This window comes from Penicillium lagena (assembly GCF_028827675.1).
Source record: "Penicillium lagena strain IBT 129212 chromosome Unknown utg000005l_segment0_segment0, whole genome shotgun sequence".
In the NCBI taxonomy this organism is placed as follows: Eukaryota; Fungi; Ascomycota; class Eurotiomycetes; order Eurotiales; family Aspergillaceae; genus Penicillium; species Penicillium lagena.
This window is the reverse complement of record NW_026623226.1, coordinates 2168750-2181499: the sequence shown is the minus strand read 5'-3', so window position 1 is coordinate 2181499 and position 12750 is coordinate 2168750. Positions and strand designations below refer to the sequence as shown.

Sequence of the window (12750 nt, the reverse complement as noted above, 5' to 3'; positions counted from 1 at the left end):
CGTGTTTCTTGGCGAACATCTTTCTCATCAAGCGGCATATCCTTCTCAATTCATTCATCATCATCATACCGATGGTATATGCACCACCCAGAAGACCTACCTAGGTATAAGACCAAGCATAAAACATATTTCTCACTGCCAATCCAATCAATCCAAATGAATATTCCAAAGCCCATCCCCCAAATAATGCCCTTCATCCATAACGACTCCCTTCCCCTTACTCTTGATGTCCTCCGTGCCAGCCTTCAGCACACCAACCAGACACACCTCTTCCTTCCCTTCAGCCTTAACTCCAACAACTTGCCCCGCTTCAATGGCATGCTCTGCATCAGGCAGTCTCCCGCCGGGGGACGTCAGCCCGGGAGCCATGAGCGTAGCGCCCGAGAGCACGAAGCGGATGGCGCCACGGTCGATCTGCACCGTCGGGATCGCCGAGGGGAATTGGTGCACGAGTTTGAGATGTGGGATGGGCGGGCCGTCGAAGGGCTGGAAGAAGAGAGGCCTCGAGTCGATCGTGTAGAGGGTTGCGCGCTCTGGTCTGTTTTGGGTTGGGTTGTTAGATTTGGTTTGGATTTAGTGTTAGGAGAAGGAAAGAAGGGGAAAAGCCGTACAGTTTCACGACTTCCAGTGAGGCTTTTTTTGGGAGGATTTCTTCAATATACGGCTCGAATCCTGGGTATGTTTCCAGGAGCCGCTGGCGCAGGCCGCGCGCCACGGAGGACTTGACCTTTGAGCGATTGCTCGGGGGGATCCTAGAGGATGTCACATTAGCTATTGTTTGTGGACTTGGGAGTCTTGTCCTGGTGAACAGGTATGTTGCTCTCTTTGTTTCTGTGAAGAAAAGATGTGTCTAGTGTGTGGAAGGACATGGCTAGACAGGCCATTGTTTTTTTGTGGATATGGAGTAGATATCCACTGCAGCAGGGTTTCAGGGACAAGATCAGCGACTCACTCTTTCTTGAACATGGTTGTGTGTTAGGAGCTGGAGTCAAGAGAGCTGGAGCTGGAGGAAGTGGGATGCGCGGGGAGCGCGGGTCACGTGCAACGATCGTCCGCAGACAGAGGAGGACGGGGACCACAGTTTACTACTACATTTAGCTACAGGTACAGCGAAAACTACATTTTCCGATAGATTTGGACAGACGGTGTATATTTTGATTGTAAAACTACCATCTAGTGCTTGGCAGCACCAGCCTTGATGAGCAAGATATCTCCATCCTCGACAACATACTCCTTGCCCTTGGTCATGATCTTACCAGCCGCCTTGACGGCCGCTTCGTCACCAAGCTCCTTCAGGATAGAGTAGTTGTACGCAATAGCCTGGATGAAGGTCTTCTCGAAATCAGTGTGGATGACACCGGCGGCAGCAGGCGCCTTGATGCCCTTGCGGATGGTCCATTGCCGGACCTCATCCGCGCCGGTGGTGAAAAAGCTGGCCAGATTCAAAGACGTGCGCATAGTGGTGATAATCCGGGGCAGTCCAGACTTGGTGCCCAGCTTCTTGCACTCCTCCTCGGCGGCAGCGTCGTCACCAAGCTGTGTCAGGCGTTCCTCGAACGCTGCCGAGACGGGCAGCAGCGGGTCGCCGGGGGAGTTGGTATCAATCCATTCCTTGACCTTGGGGAGGTACTTGTTCTTCTGGCGGATGTAGTCCTTCTCGCTCAGGTTGACTAGGTAGACAACAGGCTTTGCCGTGAGGAGGAACAGAGGGTTGATGACCTCGACCTGCACAGCATTTTTCGTCAGTAAGACCGACTAAGCAATAAAATGTGTGGTTGTAAAAAGGCAAAAACAAGAGTAATTCAGTTGTGGACGTGATCTCAATATGCCCTCGCGTGAGTTTTTAAAATGAGGGCATTCGAAGAGCTGGGTTATATTTCGAGCAAGGCTCTTATTCATCATGAAAAGAAGGAGTGCATGCAGCTGGAAAAAAAAGATGATAAGAAACGTACCTCCTTGGGACCCCAGTTACCCTTCCGGATGTCATTGCCATCCTGCAGGTACTGCAGGACCTTAGCAACGGTAGCCTCCTCCTCTTTCAGCTTCTTCATCTCAAGCGACTGGCCACCACGGCGCGTCTGCTTGTTCAAGTTATCGAGAGCCTTCTCGACGAATTCGATATCCTTGATACGGAGCTCTTCGCTGATGATGGTCAGATCCCGAGTGGGGTTGACATCACCCTCAACGTGGATAATCTCGGCATCGTCGAAGCAGCGAACCACCTGGAAGATGGCGTCGACGGCACGAATGTGCGACAAGAAGGCGTTACCCAAACCCGCACCCGTGGAGGCGCCACGGGTCAGACCGGCGATATCGTACACGGTCAAGTTGGCAGGAACCTGGGACTTGGGCTTGTATTGCTGGCAGAGCCAGTCGAACCGCTCATCGGGAACGATGACACGGGCCTCTTCTGGGTCGATGGTGGCATAAGGGAAGTTGGCCGGATTACCCAGGGAGGACTTGGTGATGGCTTGAAAGAGTGTCGATTTGCCGACGTTGGCAAGACCAACCTGGAGCCATGGTCAGACCATTGTAGGAGTAAAGAACGAAGGAAGAGGGAAGGATGGAAAGGGGGACAGGGGGAGCTTTAAATAGTTTGTGTGGAATTAAAAAGTGGACTGTGCTGTGAAAAAAGAAAGGAAAAAAAATAGTGGGGATCCATGCTCACATACGATACCACTCTTCAAGCTGTTTCCAGGACGGCCCAGGAGGACCTTTTCTTGGACTTGGGCCTTCTTGGGAGGCATTTTCTTCTTTTTGCTGGAGTAGAAGCGACAGGAGAGAAGTGGGAGGTGGGGGGAAGAGGGAAGGCGGAGGCGGCAGGGGTGGCGCGCGGCAAAAGCAGGACCAGCTGCAGATCGGTCGACGATGCGAAGGAAGAAGAAGGGGGTAGGTAAGAGAGACGTGATGATGGCGCCCACACAGGTAGGTGGGCAAGGTCAATTGAGGAGAAGATAAAAGAGTGAAGAGTGGAAATCGATGATGTATGCGAAAGGGTCGCCAGTTTGGAGCTGAGTTTTCTGCCCGCTGTGGTTCACCGCTCACGTGAATTGTTTGCCCTAACAATGTTTTTCCCAGCTGAGGGTAGTATCAGTAGCAGAAGCCGAAGTCCTTTAAAACTACGCCTGGTTTACAAATGGGATCCATTAGGCGAAAATTAACAAGGAAGAGAAAGCATTTTAGGGACATAACTTCGTGAAAGCTTCCTAGTGACGCAAGGTCTTCTTCAATGATGAATTATATATCTCTTAGAGAAGTAAAGAAGTATAAAAAATGAATCCCAGAGGCCCGTGGAAGGAATGTTGACGCTGAAGGCTCGAGGGAAAGAATATAATAAAGATTATAATAACAATCATGCTTTTATTAGCTACAGATATTGAATCTCCCGTCCAAGGAGAACATGGACCAGACGTCTATCTAATTCACCTGCAGATTAGGCCCTAACTCGATAACAGCGTGCGCTTTATATGGTATCTTGAGGGACAGCCCACGGTAGTACACCGTCATAGCCCCGGACGAGAATGCCTTGAAACTCGCCCTGTCCAGCTTGCCATCAGACCACTCCATGTCAAGCTCCAGATTACCTCTAAGCCGCATGCCTTTCACTGTCCCTTCCGACCACGATTTAGGCAGTGCGGGAAGCAAGTCGACCTCCACTGGACCCCCTAAGTCTGGCATCAGCGAACGCACCAGCATCTCTGCAATAACCGCGGCACCCCCAAAATTCCCATCCACGACGAAGATTTCATTCTCCGCGCCCGCCACGCCGGGCTTGCTGTAGCTGAGCAAGTTGTCAAAGCTTAGCTCACCAACCAGGTGGCCGATCTGCGCATTTGCCTTCTCCGCCTCGCCCAGGCGCGCGTAGTTCAGGCCAAATAGGGCCGCTGTGAACTCGATGTCCTCGAGATCGTCGCGACCCTGCCTCCGTTCAAGTGTCACGCCAACAGCCTCGGCCAGACGCGGGGTGTGCCGCTGAGATATCTGCGCCGACCGACAGAGCCCCATGGAGTGCGAGAGATGGCGATGATATGGCTGCGCCTCCTCGAAGTCGTGCAGCCACTCCTGTAGCTGTCCGTGTTTGCCAACCTGGAACGGTGGCAGCTTTGCCTGCGCGGCCTGGACACGCTGAGCGAAAGCGGAGTCTGCGTTGAGGCGTTTCGTGGCATACAGACAGAAGTCGAAGAGGTCACGAATAAGCTCGACATCCATGGTGGGTGAGAGGCAGACTGAATGCTCTTCCTTGGTACCATCTTTGCCGACCACGAAGAAGCTGTTCTCGGGGCTGACAGCCGGACCCGTGAGCAGCCAACCCGTTTCCGGGTCTTCAATCATGTACTCCAGGAAGAACTCTGCCGCGCCTTTCAAGATCGGGTAGACAGTTTCTGCCAAGAATGTCTCGTCCAGGTTATACTCGTACATCTCTATGAGGTGGGTCGCCATCCACAACCCTCCCGTCACATTGAGGCCGTACGATATCTCCCAGCCCGGATCAGCGAATCCCCACACGTTAGAGAAGACATGGGCGACCCAGCCATCGCAGCCATAGCAGACGCGGGCAGCATCTTTGCCGGCAGCGACGAGTTGGTTGAGATAGGAGACGAGGGGCTGCATGAGATCGGGCAGCGCGGTGGGGAGCACGGGAAAGAAATTCATCTGGGTATTTACATCAATATGGTAGTCGCAGCTCCACCCCATCTGGCAGGCTAGTCCGTCGTTCCACAGACCCTGCAGGTTCATTGGTAAGGGAGAGGTGGCGCGTGTACCGGCGATGGTGAGGTAGCGTGCGTAATGGAAGTAGAGAGCGAACATGCCTAAATCTGCGTAGTTGGAGGGCTCGAATTTCTGCCGGCGTTGGTCGGTGGGCAGGCTTGCAGTCTCTGAGCCTGAGTTGGGTCCGAGAGTGATGCTCATCCGATTATAGAGGGGCTGATAGTCCGCTAAGTGCGCCGCGAGGAGATCCGCAACAGACAGTTTCGTGGCCTCCTCGACCTGCCGAGACGCCTGCTCTCTCCAGCCATCCCCGTGCTGTTGGTAGTTCGTTGCGAAGGCGAGCAAAACCGTGGCACTCTTCTTCCCCCGTACAACAATCTTGCCCTCTTTGCTCTCGACCTCTTGGCTGTCGGAGTGGACACCAATAACACCGTGACCCATGACGCCACAAGTTCCGTCACTGTGCACGGCCTCGAGCGCCTGTGTATCGAATTCGAGCATTCCATCCTTACTCCTGGTCTCAGACGCTTTATTGTCGCCCTGAAAACTGACCTCGAGATTGAGGCCCTCTGGATGGTCGCTCTCGAAGCTCACCACAAGCACCTGATGAGGGTAGCTCATAAAGCTTCTCCTCCGAACCTGATATCCATTCTGATCATACCGCACTTCTGCCAGAGCCTCGTTGAATCGCAGCTCTCTCTCAAAGCCGCTGACGCCTTGGCTCTCAACACCGCCATTCACAACAACGTTGAGGCTCCCCACGACCAAGTTGGTACCAAAATTCTGCTTCTTGCTCTCGAGATATTTCTCCGACCTTCTCTTCCCTTCCGCGTAGTCGCCTGCTAGCAAACAGCGCTGTGTCTGCCGCAGCTCGGCCTTTGGGTCAGTGACTTGAACCAGGCCAGATCCTGCTGTGTGCGGTGCGCCAGACCAGAAGGTGACCTCGTTGAGGACGAAGGTCTCGCGTGAGGGCGAGGAGACGACGTTGGCTGCGAGACGGCCGTTACCAAGTGGCAGGCTGCCTTGGAAGGTTTCACAGGGGGTGGTGTAATAAAGGCAGTGCTCTTTAGACATGTTTGCGGCAGAGAGATGGCTGCGAGGCAGAGAAATAGTTCCGTGGGAGCTTTTGTAGTCGGCGGCAAGCCTGGGATTTTCCGTTCCGTAGCATACTTATCGAAATTGTGTCTTAGTATTGCATAGTCCGACCGAGATTTGCGCCGATTGTTCTGTCCTCTTGTGCGGGGGTGGGGAAGAGTAGTGCGGAGCTATTCCGAACTGGCGCGGCAAGAATATCGGGCGGATTCGCCTATAGGAAATAGTTGAGGTCGAAAGCGCGAGCCGCGCCCTGTAGCTTGCCGAACTGTCATGACCTCCTATCACTAGGCAGATACCGAGAAATGATGTTTAACGACTATTACGCCATCTTGGCAAAACGTGTGTTGGAAGTAAAGAGATGGATGACCGACCAAGTGCAACTTGGAACTAAGAAAATCATCCAAAGCCAACTTGCTGTATGAGTGCCGTGGAGAGGAACACAGGTTGTACTTTATTTACAGCAGGGAAAAAAAGAAGGATCGAGCCTTCAAGTTCTAAGAAGCTACACACCTAAACAAAGAGAAGCTCCACAACTGCCAACAGCGTTGTTCGTGATATACATAACTCTGCTAAACAAGGTACCATCACTTAGCTGCTTGTGCTACAACTGTACGACGGCCGATATATGACTACAAATACAACCAACCGAAAAAAAGAGAGGATCATGTCTCGTCTCCTTCCCATTTCCAATAAGAGCGCAAACATAAGCAATGCAGAGAGTATGTATCGAGTATCCGGATTATCCCCCAAAAAGCCCGGATATGAGAACGCCAACCAAGACAAAAAGGGAAACAACGAATTAAAGGTCCATGGCATCGCCCTGCTCCGTGCTGTCGACTAGGTCTAGTAGCTTAGCGTAAGGGACAGTCACACGCTGGAGGTCGCGGTGTTTTCCTAGAAAAGTAAAGTCAGTCAGTAAGAAATGAAACAACACTGCAGACGATAAAGAAGACAAGCAAGAAGCATACCAAGTGCAAGGATGACTTCCTTCAACAACACCTCTCTCGGCCAGCCGCACAAGTCCTCCGATCCCTCGCGCCAACTGCGGCCCTCGCGCTCATTGGCTTGCAGCTTGGAGACAACGGCGTTGGGATCTTCGTCCTCGAACAGACCACCCATCAGACCCTTTAAGAGCTCCTCTACCTTCATCTTCAGCCCCTCGGCCCCAATACGTTTCGCATACATCGATAGGTATAGCCGGAACTCCTCCTTAGCGCCCAGAGAGAGGGCGGCAGCGAGGCGGTTCTCAAGATGTGCAATGGAGACACTCGATTCGAAGGTCTCGTAGCCTTCGCGCGAGAGCAAGACCTTAATGAGTCGCTGGAGGAAGTATGCCCGGCCGCGGAGCAGGGTCTCATTCGTGGTATTGCGCTCCAGAAAGGGGATGATGCCAGCCGAGACGGCCGCCTTGGCGTCTTTGGTATCTTGCGACGCGTCCGTGGACTTCAGGTTGCTGACCGGCGTGTCTGTTGTGTTCCAGTACTGGCTGCCGGCGGCCCACCAGGTTTCGGAGATTCGCTGCCACGAGTACATGGATGGGGAGTAGGAGTAGCCCTCGCCGTTCGACAAAGATACGACAATGCGGCCCTCGGAGTTGATGCGCGCATCGGTCACAGCCGGCGCGGCGGTGGGGTGCGCGCCGAGTGTGTGTATGGCAGCGTCCAAGACGGGCTGCAGGGACACTGGCGGGTGTGGGGATGATAGGTGTTTCACGTTCCAGACATAGCACATTCCCACTGCGGAGATGCACAGAATCCATGGACCGTTGCTTTCCAGCATTACAGGCTGTGCTTCCAAGACCAAGGCACTCACCAGGCGACGGCCAGCGGGGGTCCAGAGATAAATTGATCCGTCCTCGCATGCAGCTGCCCAAAATGTTTGATTCCCGGTCACAAGAAGCACGGTTCTGGGCAGGAAGTCCTGCCACAGTGGCTGCTCCCCACGAGAAAGGGTAAGACGCACCGGCTCTCGGTCCACTGCTCGGCCAGTCAAACTTGCCGGCGAGGGATTCCGAGCTTCGAACACCACGTCAACTCTTGTCTTGCTACTCGTGTCCCCAGCAGGACCGGGCGGTTCAGTCGGCTTGCCGTTAGCGTCAAGTGCACGCAGGATAAAACTGCGAATCTTGGGGACCGCGAGCCGAAGCTGGCTAACGGACATGCATGGATTCGTCACGGCAGGGCGTATAAATTCCGGAGTTGGCTGCTGCCCTGTCGCACCAGGTTGTGGCTGGGCGGGAAGGAGGCCATCGGGAGTGTTAGCAAGGATCGGAGCGGCACCGTTCTGGCTGGTCAGGGCGATACGCTTCTCTACTTGATTTTCTCCTTCTTCGCCTTCAATTTGAGCCAGCTTGCGCTTGTTTCCAAGAAGCAATGCAGTCAAACCACCTTTGGGAAGTCCATCAAAGGGCTTTGAAAGATCGACGAGAGATGTCGGAGCGTCGGCTTTGACTTGACTGGCAACCGAAGCCATCAGACGAGCCTGAGGCAGTGATGACTCACCAGCCCCCGAGCTTGAGACCAACAGGGGTGCAATGCGCTTCTTGCCTTCTTTGGTGAATGTTGGACGCTGTTTGAGCTTCTCCAGCTTGGCCTGGTGGGGATCGGGTTTCTGTTTCTCAGATTCAGTGCCAGGAGTCGATGCTGCACCGTTCGGCTGCGTCTTCGCAGTGTCGGGTGCAGGCGAGGGTCCTCGGGCAGGAGTCCCGCTGTTCGACACTCCTCCATTGACCTTGGGTTTTGCCGCGGCAGGGCCGTCACCCATCAGCGCTCCCATTCGTCCCTCCACGTCCTTGATCTCGCCAGCCTTGCTCTTCTCTTCTAGGAGTAACCCATCTGTCGTCTCCGTGATACCAGCTCCTTTCCGGTTTGTTCCAAACTTGGACAGGGACCTTTCATTTGCTTCAAACTCTGTGGCATATCCCAACTCGCCGTCTTCGAAGCGGACGGCCAAAATCGTGCCGTCCAGGGCAGTGGCGAAGAGACATGACCCATCGGGGCTCCAGGCCAGATCAGAGAGGGCCTTGGCGGCCAGTTCCTGTGCCACCACCATCGGTCGAGCATTGCTTGTAATCCAAATACTCAACGACTTGTCCCCACCGGCACATGCAATGACTGTGATATGAGGCTGTGTCGAATGACCTTGACTGTCGACCTGGCTTTTCTTGGGTGGCTCAGTGAGATAAAGCCGCGGAGAGAACGAGCAGACTTCAACCGGCGCTTCATGGCCGATGAGGTTGATATCGCCATCCCAAGAACCGCGATTGATAATGGCGACCGAGCTGACAGGCCCGTTGACTGCGTTCGCGGCAGCGATGTGCATCCCATCAGGCGACCACGAGCATCGACGAAAGTAGGCAGTGAGAGGAGAATTGGAGAACGGAGTGGAAATGGTATGCTCCAGAACAAAGTTATTCATCTGGTCGTGCGCGGTCGAGTTTGGCGCAGGCGAGGTGAATCGAAAGATGCGGACTGTACGGTCGTCGCTTGCCGTAGCAAAGTACTTATTTGCAGGATCAAAGGTGATACCCTTGACATGGCTCTGGTGGACTGATATCGTCTTGAGCTTCTCAAATGTATGTCCGGACCACACCACCACCTTTGAGTCGAGTCCAACGGACACCAGAATTGAGGAATCGTACGACCATCCCAGATCCTGAACGTCGTTGTCGTGGCCAATCAATCGTCTAATCGTGCGCCAGTTCTCGACCGGGGGTGCTTCATCCGAGCCTGCATATACTATCAGCGCTAGGGCTTGGTTCATCCGCACTGTACTTAAAACCTACCGAATGTCGAGTGTGTTGGTGGATTAGAGTCTAGCGTGTAGACGCAGACAATCTTATCATCCGCTCCGGATGCGAGATATTTCCCATTTGGCGAGAAGCGCACTGTGTGAATGGTGCCGGAATGGTTGCTCATAGACGCAAGTTGCTTCGGCTTGCTGGCGAAGTCCGCATTGCCCGTATTGTAGATGGCCTCGGTGGACCAGATGCGTACGTAGCCATCTAGGCCGCAACAAATACAAACAATGTCAGCTTTCGCATTCGACGTGACTCGATATGCACCATGCCAACGCAGAGATAAGGATTTTTGCTCACCTCCTGCTGCTGTAACGAGTCTCTTCCCATCCGGCGAAACATCGCAACTGTAAACCTCGAAATCCTTGCGTTCACCTAAGCCAGAGAGACAAAGCGCCGTTAGCCCAAAGCCATTCTAGAACCAAGACCTTCTGTTTGTGACCATCGCCGATGTAGGTGGCTAGTCAAACAGTGTCCCACTCGCTACCCTAGCAAGGGAAGCGAGCGCAATCGAGCCCCATACCTCCGTGTGTAAGCCAAACTGGCTTGATGATATGCATCGCGCAGCGCGAGGGCAGTCGCCGCTGCTCGCTGAGTCGTACCCGTGATCGGCGAGGTCCTCTGGTTTCGGTCTACGATCGATGTAGTGTAGCGCTCTCAGTTTTCCAAGGGGAGCAAGGGTCGAGAGAGCCGGGACTGTGTGTGGGTGTGATGAGAGCTAGGATTGCGTATCTGTTTGTCGGGCATCGGAGGGAGAGAGGGAGGGAGCGCCGACCACACTGATTGAGGAGCGAGGAAGGCGTAGAGAAGAATTCCAGGGCCGTCGAGAGACACAACGGTTGAACGAGAGTCGCGACCGCAGCGCAGGCGTTGGTGGTGATGAGGAAGGGTGAACGAATGCGCGCCCGTTCCAGAAAAGTCGCGATCTCCATTGGCGGTCCGAGCTCCCGCGTTTACACTTCTTAGTGAACTACACCATTAACTATTGTATATGGCAATGTATAGAGAAGCCGGCTTTAGGACTCCGGAAGATGCTGGTAGCAGTACAGACAGGAGATGAAGAGAATGAAAAAGAACGAAGGAAAGAAAAAAGTGTACAGTGGAAGATCTCCGTACGCCAGAGGGAGAGAGCAGTACAATACAGTCGAGACAAGGGGGGTTCATCGGATTCATGGGGAATTTACTCTTTTTTTGTGGTCTCCTTTGGCAGACAATCACTGCTTGCGTTGGCTGGCCGCCTCAAAACCGTCCAGCACACTTTGCGCGACACCGTCCTGTGGCCGAGGCTCCTCATCCAGCGTGGCTTCGCTGTCGGGATCCGCCAACTCGTTCGATTTCCTGCTCGTATGGGCCTGTTGTTCAGGTTCCTGGACGCCGAGGGCCTTCGCGGCCATGTTCTTGGCCTGACTCTCGCTGACCTTGCCGTAGACAGCCATGGCGTTGGCAATCATGCCGCCCAAGTCGCCGACATTGCCCGGCACGACCACGGCGGTGCCCTCGCGTGCCAGGTTGGAGAAAGCATCGACGTACTTCTCGGCGACACTCAAGCTCACGGCGCTGTGGGCATTCTCCTTGCCCGCCTCGATCGACCGAGCCACGGCCTCAATCCCTCGAGCGGTGGCGTTGGCCTTGAGCTGAATCGCCTCAGCCTCACCAGCGGCCCGGTTGATCTGCTCCGCACGCAGGGCCTCCGAGGCCAGGATCACTGACTGCTTGCGACCCTCGGCAATGTTGATTGCGCTCTGGCGCTGACCCTCAGAGTCCAGAATCTCGGCGCGCTTCGATCGCTCAGCGGTCACTTGACGATGCATGGCCGCGACCACACCGTCCGGGGCGTGGATATCCCGGATCTCGTAGCGCAGGCAGACAACACCCCAGTCCTGGGCAGCCTCGTTGATCGCCTGTGTGATGTTGGTGTTGAGGGTTGCGCGCTCCTTCAAGACGTGGTCGAGAGTCAACTGGCCGATCTCGGATCGCATGGTCGTCTGCGCCAACTGGGAGATGGCGTATTCCGCATCTTCGACACCGTAGCTACAATCCATCACGGACGGGTTAGCATTGAGCTCGAAAACGTCCCGTGGAGACGCTTACCTCGCTTTGTACGCATCAAAGACACGCGTATACAGCACTCCATCCAGCTCGAGCGTCACATTGTCCGCCGTAATTGCATTTTGGCTGGGAATCTCAATGGCCGACTCCTTCAAGCTCTTCACATAGGCGATGCGGTCAAGGAACGGAACCAGGATCGCCAGACCAGGCTCCAAAATCCGATGGAATTTCCCCATGCGTTCGACAATCCATGCCGTCTGCTGAGGAACAAATCGGATGACGGTGTTGGCGGGGAGCGAGGTTCGGTTTGTGAAGTACGTGGTAGGCCCGCCCGGTTGCTGGCCGCCAGTCGCTCCAGCGGCCGCGAAGTTGCTGAAGAGCGACTCGGGGGCGAGACTCCGCGGAGAACTCGACACAGCTCTTTGTTGGGTTCGGCTCAGGGCAGCTACACTGGCTGTGCTGGATCGCGGCAGGCGGTGCTGATGAGGCAGGCTGGAGCCACGAGTGGCCCGTAATAGCCTCGGGGCCTGTCGGGATGCACTCTCCATCTTGGTAGGGGTGAGGAGAGAGATGAGAGAAGGTATTCAAGGAGAGCCAGGCAAGAAAGAAAGAGAGCAGCCGAGTACCGCGGGAGAAGGGAGGCGGCAAAGCTGTCTGGACATTTGGAGTGGCCAGCGTCGGATGGTTGACTACGCCGAGGTGTCGCTGCCTGAGGCATTCACTCGGAGGTCTTCGCCGAATGGGAAGTATACAAAGAAGAGAAATGGATGCATGCTACATTACTTTCTGCCACAAATTCGAGGTAATCCTAATGCATACAGATGGTACAGGAGTGGAAGCACACAATGTAGTACAGAGAAGCCCAGAACAATGGCATAACAGATGGAATTTCTTTTTTCGTCATCACGACGATCAATGGACATAGAACATGGGTGACCTCATACAAGACTTTTTTCGGCTTGAATCTGACCAGTTGCTTTGCTCGGAGTAGCCGGCATTTCCATGCCGATGATGATGATGTCTCGCTAAGGATCCCACAAGGAACAAAAAGACCAGGATCATCATCAACGCGGCTATGGAGGAAGAGAAAAAAAAGAAGC

General features: G+C 54.3%; 5 protein-coding genes across 5 annotated transcripts; all 5 read right to left on the bottom strand.

The window, feature by feature from the left end:
* Positions 1–147: 147 nt before the first annotated feature.
* Positions 148–966, bottom strand: N7510_007599 (translation machinery-associated protein 20; the record flags this gene model as incomplete). The annotated part of the gene is made up of 3 exons (XM_056979524.1): positions 148–538; positions 612–752; positions 953–966. 3 exons carry the CDS (start codon positions 964–966, stop codon positions 148–150), a joined length of 546 nt encoding a protein of 181 aa, XP_056832567.1.
* Positions 967–1173: 207 nt separating this feature from the next.
* N7510_007598 (YchF/Obg family ATPase) lies at positions 1174–2747 on the bottom strand (the record flags this gene model as incomplete). The annotated part of the gene is made up of 3 exons (XM_056979523.1): positions 1174–1725; positions 1953–2510; positions 2673–2747. The coding sequence occupies 3 exons, from the start codon at positions 2745–2747 to the stop codon at positions 1174–1176; spliced, it is 1185 nt and encodes a 394-aa protein (XP_056832566.1).
* A 670-nt stretch (positions 2748–3417) lies between these two features.
* Positions 3418–5784, bottom strand: N7510_007597 (glycoside hydrolase family 95 protein; the record flags this gene model as incomplete). The annotated part of the gene is made up of 1 exon (XM_056979522.1): positions 3418–5784. The coding sequence occupies one exon, from the start codon at positions 5782–5784 to the stop codon at positions 3418–3420; it is 2367 nt and encodes a 788-aa protein (XP_056832565.1).
* An 820-nt stretch (positions 5785–6604) lies between these two features.
* hir1 (putative histone transcription regulator Hir1) lies at positions 6605–10161 on the bottom strand (the record flags this gene model as incomplete). The annotated part of the gene is made up of 4 exons (XM_056979521.1): positions 6605–6699; positions 6774–9585; positions 9639–9808; positions 10125–10161. The coding sequence occupies 4 exons, from the start codon at positions 10159–10161 to the stop codon at positions 6605–6607; spliced, it is 3114 nt and encodes a 1037-aa protein (XP_056832564.1).
* A 654-nt stretch (positions 10162–10815) lies between these two features.
* N7510_007595 (SPFH domain-containing protein) lies at positions 10816–12198 on the bottom strand (the record flags this gene model as incomplete). Its single annotated transcript, XM_056979520.1, has 2 exons — positions 10816–11632; positions 11693–12198. The coding sequence occupies 2 exons, from the start codon at positions 12196–12198 to the stop codon at positions 10816–10818; spliced, it is 1323 nt and encodes a 440-aa protein (XP_056832563.1).
* Positions 12199–12750: the final 552 nt, after the last annotated feature.